Here is a 23938-nt window from a genome sequence, read left to right as displayed (position 1 = left end):
TAATTAAAAATTAGAAAAGCAAACCATTTTTTTTCTTAATGACATGCACAGATGAATTGTTTGCCACAAAACTGGTAATATGAGCTAACAAAATCATTCAATTCAATTCACTTTTATTTTTTATAGCACTTTTACGATGTAGCTTGAGTCAAAGCAGCTTCACATAGAAGATCATAGTAAATTAAAACAGTGTAGTTCAGTTTTCAGTCTTTAAGTTCAGTTCAGTTAGCTCAGTTCAGTGTGTTTTAATATTCACTACTGAGAGTCTAAACACTGAAGAGCAAATCCATTGATGCACAGCTCTACAGACATGCAAGCCAGTGGCGACAAAAAAGCGCAGAGAAAAAAACTTCACCAGTTGGCAAAAGCGAAGAATTAAAAAACCTTGAGTGAAACCAGGCTCAGTTGCGAACAACCATTTCTCCTATGGCCTAACGTCTTGTGCAGAGCAACAAAATCATATGGTTAGATTAGATTTTTTTTGTAGATTTTAAATTCCAGCAACAGTTTATCCATTAAACAAATATAAATGTTTGCTAGATTGTTCTTAACCTATCTAACTGTGTTCAATCATGTTGAATATAAATAACGTATTATTTCTTTGGGAAAATGTCTTTAGTTTGTTATATGTTTGATGCTTCTAAACTTCTGCTATGGTTGGATAGTGCACATCAGTGTGCCCTGATTTTCTTGCTACATTGTCACCGTGCATTACAGGTTGCGAACATTTCAGTGCACTAGTAGTATTTTGCAATTAAGACAGCGCATAAAATTACTCACTCCTTAATCAGTGCACTGACTACTGAACAAGGAATCTGATTGTGACACACATTATTTTATGTGGGTATGCACACTGGATTGCATCTGTTTATGTTATTAAGCAACATATCAAAAACCACGTAAAGACATGTCATGCCTAGTTTGCAGCCTTGTAAGATTCAGCCAATACAACATGAGCAAGACACAGTACAAACATCTCTCAAAAGCTTTGTTTGAAACCAGGCTTAATGTTTACAATGAATTTTAGGATGACTTGTATCATATTGTTTTATTTTGTTCTTGCATGCATTTGTGATATAGATGTAATTTAACATAAATCAAATTGAATTCAATTTTAAAAATGCTTGACGACATGAAATGGCATCTTTAGATATATTTTCCGCTAAAGATATTGCTGTCCTATAAAACAAAACAAAAAAACAGTTTAAAAAAATTCTTACACATACCTTAGAAATAGTATTGCAGAAAATTTTGGCTATTTTAAAACCCTGACTTTTCCAAACCGTGGTATATCTTGAAAACTGTAATCAATCATCCCATATAGCTCAAGATGAGTATCACTTGGAAACAAATAAAGAGAAAAAAATAGCTTGAAAAATAAAATGTGTAGAGTGTAAAGCAGGTCTAGTTAAAAGGAGGACATTTAGTGACATTTGGTGGTCTTTATGTTCTGATTACCCTGCAGAGAATACCATTCTTTTCTTTTTTCAAAGGCTGCGTTTGTTCCTCGCTGTCACTTTGATGAGATGAGGCATGTCGATCACACACTGACAAGCAGTGGACAAGTTCGCCTCATCTGACTAGAGGAAAATTAAAGGCCGATTGTGCTCCAGATCCATGTTTTCAGGCAGTTTGGTCACATGACAGGCTATAGTTGCGTAATCATAATCATTATCAACGTCCATGGCATGCGCATCTGTGTTTTTTATATTTATAGGTGACTGAGTCATTAATCTTTCAGCATCAAGCAGTCTGGATAGTCTGAAATAGAAATCCATTTTCCGATAAAACCAGAATGTGTGTGTCAAGCAGGTTGTGAATTATATAATCTGAGAGATTGCTTATGCTTGTTTTTTTTCCGCCTCATGTTCCAGATGCCAGACGGAGAAAAGTTCTTAGACAGGGAATTTGAGTAAATTCCTCCCACGCCCTGGGAAAACCAAACAGTTCTAAACCACTTGGACAGAAATCTAAAGCCTTCTGGACTCTAAACATGCCCAAATCAGAAAAGACGTGTGTCTGTGAGCATTTGTGTGTGTGTGTGTGTGTGTGTGTGTGTGTGTGTGTGTGTGTGTGTGTGTGTGTGTGTGTGTGTGTGTGTGTGTGTGTCTGTGTGTGTGTGTGTGTGTGTGTGTGTGTGTCTGTGTGTGTCTGTGTGTGTGTGTGTGTGTGTGTGTGTCTGATTCACTGTAGGGAAAGTACATATTTGCATTGGTTTCACCTTAAAATGGTTTGTTTGCGCTGGGTTCCTTGGTTTCCAGTTTCATTTTGACATGATTGTGGATTCTTTGCATTTTACATTACAAAAGTTTTTAGTTTTTTGTAACAGGCAGTAGAGCCAGCCCAGTCTCAAAAATATGTTCGCATGGCAACATTTTTTCAAAATAATATTACATTCAAAGCAAGTGTTGAAAACACTTGTTGTAAAGCTGTAGAAACAGTTAAACATGACTGTGATGTTTTGTTATACAGGTTCATGCATACACTCACCGGCCACTTTATTAGGTACACCTGTTCAATTGCTCTTTAACGGAAATTTCTAATCAGCCAATCACATGACAGCAACTCAATGCATTTAGGAATGTAGACATGGTCAAGACGATCTGCTGCAGTTTAAACCAAGCATCAGAATAGGTAAGAATGTTTTTTTTTTTAAGTGGTATGGTTGTTGGTGCCAGACGGGCTGGTCTGAGCATTTCAGAGCCACGAAGGATAAAGGCAGTTCTGAAGGCAAAAGGGGGTGCAACCCGGTACTAGTATGATGTACCTAAAAAAGTGGTTGGTGAGTGTATATCACAATAGAGAAGAAATCTAGTGGTCTGCATTTCCACTGTGAAGTGTTTTTATATATGGTTTTAGCTCATTTTTCCATGCTTGTGATTTAAAATTTTGGTTATTGGGGCATTTTCTTGCTTCTAAGAAATATCATACAGTAGGTTCAAATTTAGAAAAAGTTTTATTTTATTATTTCATTTAATTTTTGCACTGATAAAATGAATGTTTGATTTTTGGGCTGACAATGTCTTGAAAATATATATGTATTGTCTTTGATAGTTTTGTCTAAAACATTATCCAAATCCAAGGTTGGATTGAGACTGACAGCCCTCTGGTCAGTGGCGTGTAACATTAGTCTGTGATTGACAGACAGTTTGATAGATTTGAACAGCATGGGAGAAAAGAATAGAAGCAACACAAACATTTATTTGATCGGGACTTCATATGATGTCATATCAAAAAAGTTTTGCTTGTAAAGCATATAAAAAGTTTTTTGCCTAAATATTTTTATCTGTCTGTCTGTCTGTCTGTCTGTCTGTCGTTCAAAATCTTTATTTGGAGATAAGTAGTCAAAATTTACCTAAAAAAATCAGGTAACGTTACATACATGTTTTGGCCAGAATACAAACCAAAAGGTAATTGTGGAGTGCCAAAATTAAGCCAACTAAAGTGCTGCTGTATTTAAACTATTATGTTGTCATTTTAAAATACACACTCTCAGAAATAAAGGTACAAAAACTGTCACTTGGGTGTCACTTTTTCAAAATGTAAATTTTAGTAACAAAGTGTGACTTTAAACCTTTAAACTAAAAAACTCACTAGAATAAATGCAGTTAATGACTGTTACTTGCCATTATTAAATTAAATTATTTTTCCTCTTCTCTCCTTTTAACTGTTATGTATTCATATACTGTAATTTATTTAGCATTTAACAGCATCATTTTACCAGTCAAGAGCTCTAAAAACATATAATAGGGTGGTTTCATTTGAGCCATTTACTCATAATGGACAGTGTCACAACACATCTTGTGTTACATCATTCATAATCTCCTCCATAAAAACTAAATATTACACATTCAAAAAGCAAAACAGAAGTGGAGGAACAGAAAATGAAATTTTGGAGTCTGTTATCATGAATAAGCCCCGACCTGTCTTTATGTTTGTGTATTCTTTATTCTTGCATTCCTTTGCTGTGTAAATGTCCAGTCCAATTGCTTCAGTGTCACTGTGGATGTTTTTCTCCGTCAGTCTGTCAGCAGATCTAAAGGGCACACCCTTCAAACTTTAAAGATGAACAGAGAAGCACTTTTTTGCTTCATTCTAAAGCTGTCTTGTTTATTAGGTCAAACACTGTGACACCCAAGGGATACATGTTTGAAAACACTATTTCAACAATCTGAGCGTGTGATCTTAAAGGGCATTTAGAGTGTTCAAAATCTACTTATGCTATTTTATAGACAGGAAAACAGTTTGTATTCCCGGCACATGGTCTAGAAGAGTTGTACTTATTCATTTAATGAGTTATGTGTTTGTTTTGCGCATAATGGGCATTAATCTTATCAGAGGCCTTGTTTACACTAATACGTTTTAGTTTTAAAATGCCTAAGTTTTGCTTAAGATTACGCCTTCCGTCCCCACTACCCCAGAGTTTTCGAGCCCAGAAAATGGAGCATTTGGCAATGCTGGAGAGGTCGTTTTGGTTTTAAAACGTTGCTGCTAGGTGTCAGTGTGGATAAGGGAAAACTGAGACATCTGAAAACAGAGGCATTGCTGCAGACATTCGCCTATCTGATCGGGGCTTTTCCTCAATGTTAAGTGCACACAGTTTAGTCAGGCATCCTTTCCTTAAGACTTTGCAAGTTTGACATGGAAAACACACTCCTGAGGACACGTCAGGTAAAAACAGTGTAATTTGAACCGTCATTCGCATCACACAGGCTACGTTGTTTTACTATCTTAACAATAAAATGAAAACATGATAAGAGGAACTGCCTATTTTTATTTTGATATTAGCAACACCAAAAATGTTTAGGCATCATGGTGTAGCTACATATTTATATGACCGTCATCTTCACTGCATATTTATAACAAAACAAACATAACTGGCTCCTTTCATTTCTTTCGAAAAATACAAAACATACCCTCTCTTTGCTGAATATCAGTTTTAAAAACCAATAATGACCATTATAGAAGTATAACGTACATGAAGTTTACTGTATACAATATAGGAAATAAAGGCAAGCAATGAGTCAAATGTGCAGAATCAGTGCATGTGGCTACATTAATATATTAACTTATCCTTGTGCTCAGCCAAAACACATTACCTGAGGAAAAACTAATAGATTAAAAAGACCAAAGAGTCGTTAGATAGAGACCAAATGAATTAAACATCAAGTTTAACAACTAGAGTAAGATGAAATCCAGCGATATATCACCTGGGGAGGGGTGCCCAAAGCACCAGCTGACTGCCTGGAGCTCAGACGCGCCCATTCATTGCAGCACATGCCAGAATCTGTGTATGGTCACGTGATGTGCGTTTTCAGCAGTATAGTGTGGACAGAGATCTTTTTGGAAACGCTAGGTGAAACGCCAGTGTGGACATGGATCGTTTTCATTCTACAACGCCATTTTAAAACTAAACATATTAGTTTAAATGGGGCCAGAGTCTTCCATTCCCTTTAAGAGCAAGTTTTGGTCATGCCCTGGTGCATCGGCTATTTACATGACAAACTTTGTAGGCTGAAAAACTGACTGTTTCACTAGCAAGGAAATTAATGAGCTGGATTCCATTAAAGCCTTCAGAGGTGAAAAAGGTGTGGGAGGAGGTAACAGTTTTTATATTTACATAGACAATAATAGTCTTTTTTACATTTTAATCCTTTAATTTTTTTTTTATTTTTAAAGATATTTCTGTGCTACTGCACATCACTGTGTGTGTAATAAGCAATGTGTACGTGCATTTTGGATTTGCCTGTCATTAACACACTCTTTAAATAATACAAACAAAATGTAAGTACACCATTGACTTATGGCTAGCTTTTAGTTGGTCAAATGCATGGTCTGTTTCAGTTGCCTCAAAATAGTAATGAGACAACAATGTGCCTTACTACACCTCTTTTTTTCTGACCAGCAGGCCTATGGGCACACAATTGGGTGCAAATGTATTTGTATTTAAACATGTGGTGCAGGATGGGAAAATTATAACTGAACCAGGTAAAGCTAGCAAAAAGCTATTCCATTGAGCATGGTGCAACTTTCCACTTGGTCCAGGTGTATGTTTGGGCCACATGTTTACATTGTGACATTTAGTATTCATTATGTTTAAGTTAACGGCGGTGCAGTGGTTAGCGCTGTTGCCTCACAGCAAGAAGGTTGCTGGTTCGAGCCTCAGCTGGGTCAGTTGGCATTTCTGTATGGAGTCTGCATGCTCTTCCTGTGTTCGTGTGGGTTTGCTCCGGGTGCTCCGGTTTCCCCCACAAGTCCAAAGACGTGCTATAGGTGAATTGGTTAAGCTAAATTGTCTATAGTATATTTGTGTGGATGAATGAGTATATGGGTGTTTCCCAGTGACAGGTTGCAGCTGGAAGATCTGCAACGTAAAACATATGCTGGATAAGTTGTCGGTTCATTCCACTGTGGCCACCCCTGTTTATTAAAGCGACTAAGCCGAAAAGGAAATGAATGAATAAATGAAAGAATGAATATTTAAGTTAACTATAATTTTAAGCACTCAAAATAAATCAGAAGTACTGTACAGTATGCGCATGTTTAGTCACGTCTTTTTGCAGAGTATGTCTGTTCTTGTCAAGAAAACTAAGGTGGAATTATGCACATATTTTGCTTTATAAGCTCGCTCTGGATTATGGTATGCAGGTAATAAAATGTCTCCTGCAGCAGGTTATGATGAGCACATCAAAAAGCACTTGACTGAAGCTTAACTACAGGTTTTTGTGCCTTTAGGGAAACATATTTTAGTCCTGCTTGTATGCAAATTCCGAACCATAGTATATACTGACTCTAGCTGTATTTATAAGGGTAGCAGTAATGCTTAGCTAGATAAATATCCTAGTTAAACCCATGCTTAGTGTTTCGTATGTTACACTACTGCTTTAGTGCTGAATCTGCCACTTTAAATTTAGGCCAATTTAGGCATCCTATTCAGTCTGTTCCACTTTCACCCCCATGTTCCAGTTCTATGCCATTCCCATCTGATTTGAATCATCACACATTTCTCATATCATTATTAGTAACCTGTTGAGATACTTTTATGATGTATTTTATGTGATGTACAAACAACAGCTTGTCTTCAGATCTTAATAAAAAAGGAGCAATGCTTATTGATATTGAATAAGGATAATTATAAATGTTTTGTCTTAATATTATTTTATCTTAATTGTAGTACATACAGTGTAAGGGATTTATCATAAACCATGGTTTATCTTGCAGTCTTGTGTGATAATATAATACACCATAGTGTTTCATTTTACAGCTCATTAAAGTCATCTAACACCCACTACCATATGCTTTCAATAAACTACTGCCAAAAATTATTCAGTTACTGCAGATTTTAAATGTTTATTTCAATTAAAAGTATTGAAATGCTCTTTTATGTTCTTAAGCATTTGCTGATTTGTATTTTTAACCACCATATTTATATAAATAAAGGCTTAGAACTGATTAAAGGGGTCATGAACTGAGAAATAAAGTTTTCCCTTAATGTGCTGACATAAAAGAGGCGATTGTTCTATAAAAACATCCTGTAAGTTTCAAAACTCAATGCTTTGTTGTTTGTCTAAAAACAGATTATATTGTAGACAACCTGGGTTAATGCTGGGTTCAGACTAAACAATATCAGCTTAATTTTGGCACAATCTGTTTGATGTAGGATGAGCTGTGAATTGTAAACAATGGGCAATGAGATGCAGGAATCTATTATTTTATCTCATTGGTATGTCATAGGGGTTGTTTACGCATGTTCGCTTCATGCATTTTTTCTAATCAGATTGCTATATTACAGTACATTGGGCTAGATTACAGAACATAGGCAGTTATCACAGTGCTAGTAGGCAACAGCAATGCCACAAATGACACTGGGATATTTTTTGTTTTTATTGTATTTTTTCAATTCATTCTATTTTTGACCAGTCATTAACAATTAAATGATCAAATTAGAATGTTCAATTAAAATCAACTGGCAGCTTTAACATCAGAGACACATCACACACATTTGGTTCCTCTGTGAATCCAGAGAAAAATATATATTGAAAATTGACTTTTACAAGGGCATATTGTTTTTTTTTCTGGGAGAGTATACACAAATTAATGTAAACCCTTTACAGTTTTGTCTCTGTATGAAAAAAAATCGATGTATAGTGTAGCCTGTGATGTCAGTAATTGCGGAGCCTGATGATTTTTTACTTGAACACTAGTGATGAAGTCGCGGAATGGTAACACATGCAACCAAACGTGCCTACAGACATATTTTGCCAAAGAAGCTAAATGAAAGAAGAATATTGCTGGTCAGTTTGACACAGATGAGTGGATGCCAAACCAGTGCTAATGCTGATTGCCTCTCCTCTGGATGTCCTGTCCCGTCATAAACACTTCTGTTTATTTGCACAATTGGAGAAAGAAACCACAAAACAAAACTTTCTGAAATGTGCACTGCTTTGGAAACAAGCTGGCCACAAGTCGAAGCATCTGGGTTTTCTCTCAGAGCACGCTCATAAACACAACAAATAGGCTATGCTTTTAATGATTTCATGTCCAACCAACAAACCAACCTTTTTTTTCCATTTGGAAAATTACAGTTATTAATAGTTCTTATAAAATATCCATTTTTAAAATAGCCCACATAATCTACGAATCAGACAAATTCAAAGATTTTCTTGATTTTTGCATAACGATAACTGTGCACCAAACTGAGGCCTTCATTTTATAGTTTATAAAACATGTATATGAATTCATATGAATTCATGCAATATCATATAAAACAACAAATTTGTTATATGCTGTAGTAGCTTTACAAAAAGTAAACATATGATCCTTGTCATTGTCTAGCACACAGAGATGCCCGAACTAGCAAAATTCGCAAACTGAGACCAAGGGGCCCTTTCGTTAATTTTTCAGGGACACTTTTTAGCTAAGAGAAAAAGGGCATGGGCACTGCACAGGTTGAGCCCTATGTGTGCACCCACCTACCCGGGGGCCAAAGTTGGCCCATAGTAACCTTTGCTTTGGCCCACCAACCCATCTGATCAGAGAGGGACACTGTTTTTTGATGACTTTTTGAGTCATTTCTAACTTAATGTGACCTTTTAATTTGTTTGTTTTATTGTTAAGCTACAAAAAAGACAAACTAAAATTAAACGTTTCAATTTGAATCATGTCAATTTATCAGATTTAGTTTAAAACCACATTCTGTCACCAAATGGACAAAGGATTGTGGTAAGCAAATGAAGGCAAAAGCAGGTTTCACTTGACTAGTGTATTTAGCAATGAACTCCAATGTTTTAAAAAACGTGATTGTTTAGGCTAATTTAAAAATGGTATACTGCATTAATATGATTCAAAGTAAAATTTTCTATTTATGTTTAAATATTAGGAAATAAATAAGCAAATTACCCATTGCAACAATAATGTAAAATACAATTAATGATATTTGGTTTTTGGTCCTTCTTATGAAAAAGTTTGGGCAACCCCGGTCTAGCACACAAGCTCTGAGGTAAAACCAGATGCTTAAACTTTAAACTCTATAAAAACTTTAACTCTTTTAAAAATGTTGACTGAGTTTTATGATATAAGAATAACATCAGACCAATAATTAAATGCATATTCTCCCTGGAGCGTTCGATTTGAGGTAGCCTGCTATTTTTATTTGATGGAATAAAAAAAAAAAACATATGATGGACAAAAAAAAAACTGCCCATGCTAGTTCTTAAAAAGATTGAGTCATGTTTTTGTTTTTGTAACCTAAATTTGTCATGTCTCATTCAAATGAATCCCTGAATGAGTCATATGGGAGTCATTGAGATAATTAGGTAAAAATAAATGCATATTATAAGACAATGAAAGTGCTGCATGCCAGTCTGTTGTTGGAGTCCCCCTAAACCAAAATATGACGTTTTATAATGCAAAATAGGGGCTCTTTAATATCAATCTGATTTGGTAAAAAAAGCATTGGTTAGTTGGCAAACATAACTGAAATGAGCATCCCTAAAGTCTACACCAACAGTATAATAACCAAATAATTTATGGAGCTTACCTTTCTCTTTTGTAATATTTTTTATGCATTTATATATATATATATATATATATATATATATATATATATATATATATATATATATATATATATATATATATATATATTTAATTTATTTTGTTCTTTCAGGATATCATGCATATCAAGACATTTCAGGCAGTAAAATGTTGCAGCATTATACCGTTGTGTCTAGACTGTGCTGAAAGTGTATCTACAGGATGGTAAAATGTGCTGCTCTAGCAGGCCAACAGAAATGTTATTCCTTAGTACCCAAACAACACTTCCTGGAAGAAAGACCCATTTCAGAGGTAATTAAGTGAATCATGGACCTTACCCAGCATGCCATTTTAATACCTGCTTTTTGCTATAATGAAGATTTAAGTTGTAAAGTAAAAAATGCAAACCACACAATTTGGTCTCTGCAGAAAATTGGACTTAATTACCTGCAAGCTGAAGATTAGAGGAAAGGATGTAGGAAGCAGCCCATTTCTTCAGTGACTAAAGGAACAGTTTTGTGTTCATGGAAGTTTTTATTAACCCTATATATGTTACATATACTGTATCAATCGAAATTATAAAAGGGCTCCCAGCACAGAAAGAGAATGCAGCAGAAAAACACATATTAAGAGAAAAAGAGTTTTTGATAATATTATTCAACACTCAAATATTTAGTCAAAAATAGCGAATTTGTGTGTGTGTGTGTGTGTGTGTGTGTGTGCGTGCGTGCGTGCGTGCGTGTGTGTGTGTGTGTATTTTACAGTATTTTAAAAATACTCAAAAATGTTTCTGTCAATATTTTTGAACCATTATATTTGATTTACCAGTAAGGCTGGGATATATTGCAAAAATAATATAATATCATGTTTCATATAATTTGATATTGATAATTGTTAAATATTTTTAATAATACATTTAGCAATATGAGGATTTTTTTATTTAACCGCTTTATTTAATTTACCTACATTACTAAGGCAAATAATTTTAATAGTCAAAAAAATCAACTCGTATCTTTATAATAAGATAAACATACTGTAAGTGGCAAAGAGACTCTTAAACTTGATAAATAAAATGTTACAAAGTGTGTGCAAAGAGTAAATACTGAACAATCAAAGCAAACTTTAAGGTTTGAATAATAATAATACAGTAAACCTCAAACTGTCAACAACACAACGTATGATAATCAAATCTAAGCTTTTAAGTAAAGGAACCAGCCAGGGGCGGACTCGCCATCTAGCAATTCTGGCAAATGCCAGAAGGGCCGGACCAATTTTTAAATGTGGGCCGGTCACCTATTTTATTTATTTATTTTTTCATATGTATTGTTTTTTAAATGTAGGCAGCTTTTATCTTGTGCAAGATGTGAATATTATGATGATGATGGTGATAATAGTAAGAATAATAGTAAATGTTAAGCATTGGCCCAATTGGCAACAACCAGCTGGTTTAGAGATGGGCCGACCCAATCTGAGGCTACTCAGATGTAGTCAAAATCTGGCAAGAATGTCAAACAAACAGTAAGTGCAAAAAAAAAAAAAGGGAAAGGCAGTCAAGTCAGACATTGCCAAATACATAAAATTTACTGAACTAGTCTCGAAAGGAGTGTGATGGCGCAGTAGGTAGTGCTGTCGCTTCAAGCAAGAAAGTCGCTGGTTTGAGCCTCATCTGGGTCAGTTGGTGTTTCTGTGTGGAGTTTGCATCTTCGTGTGGATTTCCTTCTGGTTTCCTTCACAAGTCCAAACACATGCTATAGGTGAATTGGGTAGGCCAATTGTGAATTGGGTACCTCAGTATAATGGGTTGCAGCTTTGAGGGCATCCGCTGTGTAAAACATATGCTGGATAAGTTGCTGATTCCCAGATTAATAAAGGGACTAAGCCAAAAAGAAAATAAATGACATGATTGCATATATAAATGGGTTGCTTTTGTTCCAGTCACATACATTAAATGTTTAAATATCTCTTAAATAAGGTACTGCTTATATAATTTTACCATCTGTACACCAATATAAGTAGTGAATGTGCGTGTGCTTGGGTGGGGCTGTGTCGGTGTGGTAATGTGGGCTGGTGTGACTACAGGGCCAGGGCTAATTTTTAGTCCCAGTCCGCCCCTGTAACCAGCCATCATTATTCAAATACATATTACAACATTACAAATTGTGAAGTTGAACGACTATATTACCCCTATGCTAAAACATCTTTCAAATGGGGAGCTAGTGGTTGTGATGCACAAGAAAAGAAACCAAAAAGCCACTCTGGCAACATCCTTACATCCTTTTTTATTCATAATTACTTCACTGCTGCTAGCCATGGCACTCATTTTCGCATGTGTTGTTATTCTGACCTGAAGTGACAATAATGCAAGTGGATTCCTTGACCATTTAAAATAGACACCAAAATGGAAAGTAAAAAGTGCTGCAATGTTTGGGTGCGCTGTGTTTGTCTGAGGTAATTAGTCTGCCGTTATTACGAAAATGTGTATATTTCAAAGTGTGAAGCAGATTGGTTCCACTTGCGTGAATTGCTGTGCCCTTGTGGCATTTGGAAAAGTTGAGATGTTTTCAACTAGATGCGGCTGGAAAATGTGCATGGTTCAGTTGCGCGTCTTTATTGGAAATGACAAACTGACACCCTAAGCTTATTGATATTGCTTACAAGGCATGCACTCAGCTGCCACATTTTAATAAAACTATAGAGCAGGGGTCACCAAGCTCAGTCCTGGAGGGCCGGTGTCCCTGCAGGTTTTAGAACCTGCAGGACACCGGCCCTCCAGGAACAAGTTTGGTGACCACTGCTATAGAGCTTCATACCGAAACTGCATATCAAATCTTCTTTTTTTTATAAATATTGATAAGGGTGTTCCGTCAATAAATATCGATACCAATTATAATGCCCAGCCCTATTTACCAAAGTCACACATGTAACAATTTCACTTTTGGAACATCCATAATGAAGAGGTGTCATAACCTTAAAGTTTTTTCCTCTTAAAAGCAAAAATGTTGAATGTTTGTACATTGTAAACTCGCTAACTTTTTGTCACATCCATATTACATGTTCATTTCCCTCATTTAAAATCTAAAAAATGTTTACAGGTTGATATTTTTTCTGGTCTCATAACTCTGTGGTTAGTTGTTTTAGAAAATATAAACTGATGTTTCAATTTAACATTTGCATATAGTTTCTCTGTGAGGTTATGTTTTGTGTTTTTGAGTTTTCTCATCCATATTGCTGAAATTGCTCTATACATTTAGTCTATATATTTGTGTAAGCAGCACATGGAAGCAGTTGATGGAGTGTGTGTTTTTTGTTCTGTTTTCTCTGCGGTGGGATCTTCAGCCCAAGCAGACTCTTCTTTAAAGTTAACTGGAAGATTTTGGCTGTCTTCTTGAGGTTTTCCTGTGAGGTAGTCAGTGCTGAAGTGTTGCTATGAGTGATGAGCACACACACACAAACATACACACACAGTCTCTTAGGAAACACACAGTAAAAACACTACAGTGTCTTTAACTGGCAATCTAACAACTGGATGTAGCAGCTGCTTCTTGCGAGTCCAGTACCTCACCGATTTAACAGTTTGATTTGTTGTTTATAAACTAAAAAGGGCTGTAAATTTGAAAGTATTGTGTGAATATAATAGTGCACATACACAATTTTGTCAAATGAGCAAATATACACACGATTTGTTAATGGTTTTGAAAGAAGAATTGTCAAAGCTGTGTTCTTTTGATTGAAAGTGCAATCAAACTATTGTATACTACTGTATTTTTTTTAAAGATTAAATTTTTTTAAAGATAATTTATTCTTTTGATGACAAAGTTGAATTGGTCTATCTAAAGTATCTTGTGCAACCCAACTTCTCTAGAGTAAACTTCAATAAGCATTATTTTTCAACTTAAGCTAAAGGAAAACATTTCACAACCACCTGTTCCTGCTTAGTTCATGGTAAACGTGAAGATGCTCAGTAAATCTTCTGTTTGTGGTTTTCAGTGGTGACATGTGGTTTCAGAGTGTACGTGTGTGAAAGTGAGTTCGAGCTCTTGAATGGCCAGCAGCTCAGGAAGCAGAGCTCACGAACGAGCATTCTAATATCCAGACTCCAGCTTTGATCTGAGCATTGAGAATGTAGGGACTGGTGAAAGTGACTCATTTTTTCCAGACAGACTCATTAAGCAGTTGCTGGAGGACAGTGAGCCACATCTGTTATGCTTCTGCCTTATAAGTGGTTGTAGCGTCGGCCTGGTGCAGTTTACTATGAGCTAGTGTTCTATATTGATCTATTTCCACAGTGTTCATACTAGGGCTGTATGGTTTCAGAAAAAACGACATTGCAATATATATATACCCCAAAACAAGTTAAAGCACAGATGAAAACAATAGCACAATGATAGAAATTCAATAAACAGCACTTTATGGCTTTTGGTGGTGTGTAAAAGGTAAAGTGTAAAATAACTCTGCATGGAGTCTTCATTGTATAAATATATGCATTCATTTATTGTTAAAGTGGCAGACTTTATCATTTGTTGTTCCTAAATTATTTTAAGTTCACTTGAAATCTTAGTCACAGGCCTTGAAAGCACATGAAAAATCTTTCACACCATTATATTAGGGTTAAACTTTGTAATCACATCATGTGCTCTGAACTATTTCCTGGCTAACTATAATTCCCACTTGACAATGCAGATCCTGTGATATTGCGGATTTGTTCACATAGCGATATCGATGCTGAAACAATATATTGTGCAGCCCTAATCCATACTGCCATCCTCTATCAGGATGTGTGACAGTGTGTACGTTTACATTGACATCAGTCAATTACGTCAGTCTAAATAGGACGCTATTACATTTTTTTTACATGAGTTTACATAAGTTGAAAAAAAAACTTATATATATGTTCCTGATATAAATGTTATAGCAATTAGATAGATTAATTAGTGGCAGATGTCTTTATGTCTGCAAATGACGCCATTTTAAATCATCCAGAATATTTTTTTTGGTAACATTTTATTTTGATGGTCCATTTGAGTCTGCTTAATATCTAAAACTGCTCCTTCAACAGACATATAGCTAAATATAATATAACAAAAAAAAATTGCATTGCAATATTTTGTTTTTCTACAATATATTTTGCAATATGAATATAATTTCACCAGATGACTTAAATATACCTATTTGAAAATAATTTCTATTTTAATATTGATTAGGATGGTTCTGTAGGGGAGTGAAGCTACATAACATATAATAAACAATCTACAAGCAAAGATAAATGCAATGAAGAAAAACATTCAACTAAAACAATCAGTTCTTTATTGTTTTTTTTTAATTCAGTTCAATTCCTGTTTGTCTCTGTATCATGATATAAGTGCAAACTGATTGCAGCGTAAACAAATTCTTACTCAAAGCCATTTTCTTTAGTTCGTTATAAAACTAATATATCTTTGTACATCTGTTCAGAAAATGTGGTCAAAAGTCCTACACAATGGCAATAGTTGTGAAGAACATGTAATGCACTATGTAACTAAAATAGTAATACTCCACTTTGGCGAGAGTATTCCTTTCGAGAGATTAGGGGAATCAAAAATCTCTGTCTAAATGGTTGAGTTTTAATTGTGTTCATGTTGGTATATTGTTCTCCGTTTAAATGTAGTGACCGAGTTTGCACAAAAGACAATCCAACATGTCCTCATCTCCTGTCATCTCATTCAGACCATTCAAAGCAGTTTGTTCTGATGTTACAGCCCTCCATTGGACTACTGCCTTGCTTCAGTTTCACTTTGTTTATTTATCCAGAGGTTTTGGTTCCTCCTTTTAGAGCTAAAATTGCAAACTCCATGGGTGTTTCAGATTTCATTTTAAAGATCAAGTGTAGTAGAGAACACAATGCTTGTATTGTTTGTGTTTACTTTTCTCATGGTGTGCTTAGAGTTCTCTTTTTCACTTTCACTTTCACTTTTTTTCCTTCTTTCACTTCAGTTGATATGCTAAATGTATTTTAATAATCCTATAATACCCATATTTAAAACATACTCAGTATCTAATGTTTAAGTAATATATTGTGGGAAAAAATTGAGAACGAAACTTCATAAGGTGGCAACTAAACACTGTAAGGCCAAACTGAAGCTGTTAAGCTTCTCCTTGTAAATTTTTTTTTTTTTTTTTTTTTGCATTTATTTGTTATTGGTTGCAGTTTTCTTATTTAATTCAGTTCAATTCATGTTTATTTCTATAGCGCTTTTACAATGTAGATTGTGTGAAAGCAGCTTTACATAGAAGTTCTAGTAAATTAAAACTGTAAGACTGTCAGTTAAGTTCAGTGTGGTTTAAATTTCACTGCTGAAAGTCTAAACACTGAAGAGCAAGTCCATCGATGAGCAGCTGCACAAGTCCTAAGCCAATAGCAAGGAACAAAACTTGACCATTTGATAAGTGAAGGAAAAAACACTCAAGAGAAACCAGGCTCAGATGGGCATGACCACTTCTCCTCTGGCCAAACTTCTTGTGCAGAGCTGCAGTCTAGGCGCCAGAGGCTGAAAAAAACTAGACGTCCATCGTGGAGAAGCTGCAGGTGTGAGTTGGTCACCGGCAAGTGTTCAGGCTAGACCAATGCAAAGACTTGTCTGTGATTGGCATCTTTCAGGAATCAGTCTCATGGTCTACACTCCTCCATGACCGCTACAGCATCTGCTCAGGTAACGGCCTGGTTCAGGATTATGGATACCTATAGAAGTGCTCTGTGGTTGGCATTGCTTATTGCTCAATTGTCTTTAGTGACATTTCAAAATTATAATTAGGCTAGGAGTTTCTTCTCTAATATTGAAATTAGAATGAATAAATGTGCTCATTTACTAGAATGCCAAATGGCATAATTTATTAAATGATATGTTTATTTTTATTGTTATTTTATTCATTTATGGACTGATTGATTGGTTGGTTGATTAGTAAACATTTTGGAATGGCTTTTCTAAAAAATCTAAACAGCTGGCATGACCAAACCAGTGGCAAAAATCTTTACTATCGAGCCATTCTTGAGGTTATAACTTGAACAAGTAAAGAAATGAAGACAGTGAGTACCCTTGTTGTCATTTAAATTAATGCCATGGCAGTATTTCCCAGTGGCATCAAACTAGATACAAAGTGTCAATGTATATCAATTGTTATAAAGTTTCAGTATTGTGACAACACTACTGCTAGAGCTCTTCCTCTCCACAACTGACCTCACTGTGGCTTCTGCTCCATCCGTCTGATGCTGAAATGCAGCGGCAGAATGCAGAAGTGACGTGTGTGTCTGTGGGTTTGGGTGTGGTTCTCATATCCGTTCACACTGTATAGTGTGATGATGTGCATTGTTTCCCAGAGCTGAGATCAGGCACATTATAAGCAGCACTTGAAAAATTCCAGCTCACTGATCAAAGGTCACAGTGGAGAGCAGGCACCGGTGCAGCTGTTGTTTCAGCACACACACATCAAAGCCAGGTTTCTACTGAAGCTTATAATTGTGCTTTCAGTGGTCTGCGGACTCGGATTAGGTTTTATTTTGAATTCTGTAGAAATTTATTTGTGTTATGTGGTTAATGGTGGTAAATTGCTATATGAGTTGTGCAGATAACTTTTGATTTTATTTATTTTTTCTGATGTTGTTTTAATCTCGAATAAACCCAATGAAATGAAATGTATTAAACATGTTCAAATACTAATTTACAGTTTTTCTCAGTTGCTTTGGTACATTTATCAGATCAGAATTGAATTAACTCAAAACCAAAACACTACCTGTTCAAAACTACCTGTTAAATCTTACCACATCTAATCTCTGATTAATTCTTGAGCCTTACTTTGCACTATAGTGGCTATGATTGGAAGCTGCACCAGAGATGCTTTAAGACAGCATATTGTCCATTATATAATTTTTTTTAATTTATATTATTATCTAACTTGTGCACATCAAAAAGCACTTTCTCATTCCTTTGAAAAAGTTGCAAATGCTTTTGTACACCCATGCAAATGATTATGTGCAATTCTTCGATGATTCCTACGTTATCAGTTGCGTATATCATGCTGATCAAAATGTATTATTTTGGTCTCTGTTGATTAGTTTAATAATGTGTAATTATTTAATGTTTACTCATTTGTTAATGACAAAAGTCTTTATATGCAAGATGGCTAAAAAAGTTGTCATAATATTTTGTCTTAATGCATTTTTCTGTACATTTCCATTAGACTGATCTGTCTACAATTGGTAAATTTCTCCCAGGCAAATCTTGACTTTTTCTAATGTAAGTGCATCTCAAAGGAGATTGTCCTTTGTTTACATTTCTGCTTTTGTTTTGATTTTTCGTAGTGCTGTGTAGTGCTGTCGTTTCCTTTCTGTATCACAATAACTTCATCTGTCAACAAATTACAGTACAAACAGCAAATATTGCCATAGTTTACATCAGAACACCCCTCAAGAGTACACTGTTGTATTGACAACATGACTAAGTAATTTCCATAGTCTTATCCATACACAATGACTCAAGGACTTGCTCTTCTTATTCAGTTTTTGATTTAGTTTTGAGAGATGAACTAAGAATTTTGAGCAAGAGACTGGGTTTTGCAGGTCATCCACGGTGTTTTGCTACTTGACCATGTTGTTTTGAGAAATGCACTTTTGGTTTTGTAAAAATGTCAATTCTGATCTGAGAAATTTACCAAAGCGACTGAGAAAAACTGTAAAAAGTGCTGATTTTGAGATTTTGCTTAGCTGGTAAAACTGTCGACCTTATATTTGATACATGGCAGAATAAAGTAGTTCACTTTTAAAAGATTGTTTTAATACACTTTGTGTTATTTTTGTTTTTTATTTACACACTTTTGAACGCTGTTGAACTGCTGTATTATATAAATGCAATGTCACACTTCTAGCAGTACTACAGGGCTGTATTTTGACACTGCTTATTATATATAGCCAAATACAGCTTTATCCCACTGTTACACTTTTTATACTGTGATCTGTCACTAGCTTTAACTGAATTTACGAACTGTGGTATAAATTATAGTAATAATACATTTTATTTGTAATACACTTTTTTTTTAGACTCAAAGCGCTAAAAATGAAATGCAATATCATACTTCTAGCAGTGCTACATGTCTGTATTTTGGCACAACTGTTATAATATATAGCCAAATTTGATATCATGATCTGTCATTAGCTTTAACTGAATGTGAGCATCAATTCTGATTCCATGTCAAATGGCAGTTTTGCATTATTCAAAACAGTAATTTACTAGGCCTGTCAAGATATCTGTTTTTGTGGTATGATATACAGCAACAAAATGTATTGAGATAAACAAGATTATTGTCTTTTTAAGAGCATTTTGACACTATAATGGCATCATAAGGCAAGTACACTCTTCCAAAGGAGACATAATATCTTATTCTTAAGAATATGTCAATATTTATAGTATTTTAACAATTTAGTAATTAGGCATAGGAATCAGGTTGTGAAAACGGATATCCTTAATAAATAAATAACAATAATAAATATTAGCAAAGATGTCCAAGGTTAAAAGAACTAGAAAAAAGTAACAGATCTAATTTCAGTTATCAGGCTCCCACATAAAAATATACTATAGTAGTTTATTGTAAAAACTGTGTTTTTTTAACCATACTGACACATCCAATAGAGATAGAGAGGTTGGGCAACCTGCTTTTTTTTTTTTTGTATGAGCGATATATATTGAATCACCAAAAATTAAATTATTGAGGACATGTCTACATGTTGTGCGATAAGTTGATATTCTGATTATTATGACTAGCCTATAATTTAGTACATTCACTGAAACCTTTAGTATGTTTTTTTTTTTTTTTGCTTAATATTTTTCAGAGAGGAGACCACTTTTTGTGATCAAATGAAAAATTATTCATTAAATTTGCACCTATTTGCAGCAATACATACTTTTTAAGGTTTTTATTAACCTACTGTATATAATTATTCAGTTAAGAGCTGACTGCTTATTATCTGTTGTTGTTTGACTAATATTAAATGCTCAGACAGCAGGAATAAGATGTTTTTACTTTAAGGCACAGCAAAATGAGAAAGTTACAGACCACACAATTCATGAATGTTTACATTCCAAGGCAAAACCAATTGAATGCTTCATCTGACAATGGACATAATTATTGGTCATAACTGACTTTTATCTTTGAGAACAAGATTTAATTTGTGCATCATAACTTTAATTCACATGTTCAAATAAGGCATTTCTCAGATTTCCCACATGGACTTGCACTCTGACATATGGCCCATGTAACTTTCACTTTTACATGAAAGTGACTCCTACTTCAGTGCTCATTAATGGGTGTTTTACTCGCCAGGAGCAATGTTTTATTATACCTTTTAACATGCACAGAGCCAGTTTAGAGAGTAATAAAAGAATGTAGAAAATGCAAAATGCAATTTTAAAATTTTTATGCAAAACATAAAAACTGCAATATCTATATGCATATTGTACTGCGGAGGATATATCGTTTTGTACGGAGTAATGAATTGTACGGAGTAATGCAGCATACCTAATTTGCATACATTTGTATCATAATAATCTCAACAGGTGTTTTTTTTTTAAGGTTAGAGGAATTTGGTAAAATCTGTCACTCCATAATTTGGAAAATACATTTTCAATTCTTTTTTTTTTATTTGGTCAAATAAAATAATATATAATGAGCATGGCCAGTAGCTATTTCTGCAAAAAAAAACTGTGGATTTATGTGAAATGCTTTTTGGAGTATCATAACTAAAAACTTTATAGTGTATATTTAAAAAATGTATTTAATGTTTACAATGCAAATCCAATTGGATCCACTTATTTGGTAAACAAAGCGAATCTCTCATATAATAGATCTACTGACAGACAGAAAATATTACTTTACAAACTGTATTGTAAATAAATCAAATGAACACATTCATATTAGTCAATTACTGAAATTATTATAAAAACTGAATAAATATAAACATTTACACAAGTCAATAAAGAGACTCAATTATTGGTTTCTGCGTGCACAGATTCTGTGTGAGCCTAAAATAAGGCACATAATGTATTAACAAATCCCTCAGTAAAATGAAGTGCTGCTGAAATGGTTCAGTCCATAAGAAAAAAGGCCTTCGAGAAAGTGGCCTGTAAAATATATATTGTAGTTTATATTTGAAATCTGAAGACATGGACTAATTACCTACAACAAACACTTTAAAGGGTATTTTGAAAACAAAAAACACTTCAGGAAAGCCAAAAAGACAAAATTTCAAAATTGACAGGTGCTTTAAACAGCAGTGTTTTCTCCTGCAGTGTCTCTCCATAATGAAGCAATATTGTGTGTGTTTTAATAAGAGAATGGCAGTGCATGGGAAAGCTGATGAGAGTGCCTGGATAAGCTTGAGGCTTCATGTGACCCGCAGGAATAGTGCTGGGCCGCTGTCACACTTTTTGACAGCATATTAATAGGGATTTGTGGCCCAGATGTCTGCCGCTTCTGAGAGGTGCCAGCGCAGCTCTGCCACTCCATTTCTCTCCAAAGCAAATCCCTTTTTTTCTTGCTTTGTATGCAAAAGTGTCATCCCTGCTGAATGACTCTGACTGCGGGGAAAATTAGTTGTCATTCTTCACTTTTATTTGGTTATTTGTTCAGAAAGCGTATGGTTATAATTTGGGAATGACGTTTGTTTGAATGCTTGTCTTTAGTATTACTTTACATGCAGTATAATTACTAAATTATATTCAAAGTGTAATGTTTTCATTTAAGCAATGCATTAAGATATAATCTTACTTCAGACACTGACTCCACCCACTTTAATGATTCTGCTTGATATTTTAAGAAAAACTGAAAGGTGTGAAAAGGATGAAGGATTTCTCAAACAAAAAATGTCCATGTATTTTTAAAGGCAAATAAGATCAGATCTCTTTTTAAGAAGAGACCATTTATTTGGTTGAGTGCGCCACCTTGTGGCTTGATACGAAATATTTACTTCAGTTATAATATTAACTACTGTAATAATGTTAGTTATTAGAGCTGGGCGATTAATTGAAAAGTAATTGAAACAGGTTCGACAGTTAGAACCTATAATCAATCTAATTTTTCCAGGTCAATTTTTTCAATTACTTTTCCTATTATGTGTGTAGGGTCAAGGGTTTGCAGCCACATCTGATCTCTGGTCAAGAAGGACGATGGACCTATTCTTGAGCCTTACTTTGCACTATAGTGGCAATGATTGGAAGCTGCACCATAGATGCAGAGACAGCATATTGTCCATTACATTCAATTTTTTATTTACATAAAAATATTTGCTTACAGAAGTTGTAAAAACACTGTTTAAAATATTATTTACAGGATATACAATCATTTTATTTAGAAGAAATACTGCTTTTTTTCTACTTTTTAATATAAAAAAAACATTTAAAATAACCTTAAAACTTTTTTCTTCTGTATTCAGGGGGGGCTAAAATCTTCAACTTTATATACACATATTTTAAGCCCCCTGTTAATTTTTTCCCCATTTTCTTTTTAACAGAGAAGATTTTTTCTAGAAATACTCATTTCTACTGGCACAGTGGTGGTAGTGTGGATAGACCCATATATATATATATATATATATATATATATATATATATATATATATATATATATATATATATATATATATATATATATATATATATAGTATTAATAAGAATTTTTTAAATATTTTCTCAACAACTAAGTATTTCTTGGGTACTAAAATAACTTTGTTCTTGTAGCACTACAATAATGAGCATCATTTCAAGAGTTCACACTTCGATATTGCTTGATAATATTAGCGAGTTTGGCATCCTTTCCCAGGAGAAGACCCTGAGCTCGGAGATAATTGAGCCCAGGGCTCCCGCCTGGTCGATGAGCATGTAGGGGGTACGAGATCAGGAAGTTCTTGAGAGCTTCCCTTGGTAAAGGAGGAAAGGGGAGATGGGGAGAATGGGAAGATTCTTCAAAAAAATGAAGATAAGGGAGTAATACTAGACCAGCTATTTAGAGTGAGTTTGGATTAATCCGACTGGCTTACTAATGATTATGGATGGGAGACCAGCCACAATTAATCATATCACATGCTCCTCTCGAAATTAAGCTGCGGTCAAACTAGAGTTTGAGCATGCAATATTCTCTCGTATGGCGCTGCAAATGATTAGATGTAAAAAAAGCGAGCTATTGATCCATGTTTTAAATTACTGTAAAGAGAGGTCATGTTTTGATCCTTGATTGGTCTCACGTAGTCAAGTGATGCAATTTCGCAGGTCAGAGTCCACAAAGCTAGAACTTTGCAATGCAGCGAAATTGAAAAACTTGTTGCACGAGCTTGCATTTTTGATCTGACGCATTTGCGTATGTATGAATGGAAGTCTATGGGGAGAAAAGTGCCGTGCAGTGTGACCGCAGCTTTAGTCAAGCGTTCACTTTAACTTAACTTTTTTTCACTATAACTTCAATTTATGCATGCTCGATTTATCATTGTGAAACTGAAATAAGATTTCTGATGATTTTTTATCATTGCATTTCAGGTATCCTCTTTTCCACATTGGTGTTTGGACCTGCGTGTGGTTTCATCCTGGGATCTGTCTGTACCAACTTTTATGTGGATGCTTTGTTCATCGACACAAGTGAGTTTCTCTTTATCCTCTGCACTCCAAATCCAAATACAACACAAACACTCAGAACAACAGAAAATGCTGCTAGGCATTTTGTTTCTTACCACCACGGCTCTTGTGTCTTTTGAATAATTGAAAGCACAAGGCCTCAAATTCTGGCTCACTGTCACAATCAATAATCAGCAAGTGAATCTGAAAAAGAAGAAAAATTTGGCATTCATTTCAGCCACGCTTGGAATCCACATTCCTGCTTGCTGATACACTAT

General features: G+C 34.7%; 1 protein-coding gene across 4 annotated transcripts in view; it reads left to right on the top strand.

The window, feature by feature from the left end:
* slco3a1a (solute carrier organic anion transporter family member 3A1a) overlaps nucleotides 1-23938 on the top strand; it is a 111805-nt gene that overhangs the window by 61901 nt on the left and 25966 nt on the right. For all 4 annotated transcript variants that reach the window (XR_015514411.1, XR_015514410.1, XM_087292505.1 and 1 more), the window contains 1 exon segment: nucleotides 23586-23684. Coding sequence is in view for 1 of the 4 variants with exons in the window: in NM_001045188.2 (NP_001038653.1) it covers nucleotides 23586-23684 (99 nt within the window). In the remaining 3 variants the exon portion in view is untranslated.

The sequence above is a fragment of the Danio rerio genome, chromosome 18 (genome assembly GCF_052040795.2).
Source record: "Danio rerio strain M-AB ecotype USA chromosome 18, GRCz13ab, whole genome shotgun sequence".
NCBI lineage: Eukaryota > Metazoa > Chordata > Actinopteri > Cypriniformes > Danionidae > Danio > Danio rerio.
The sequence above is the reverse complement of the archived record's forward strand: the minus strand, read 5'-3'. Positions and strand labels throughout refer to the sequence as shown.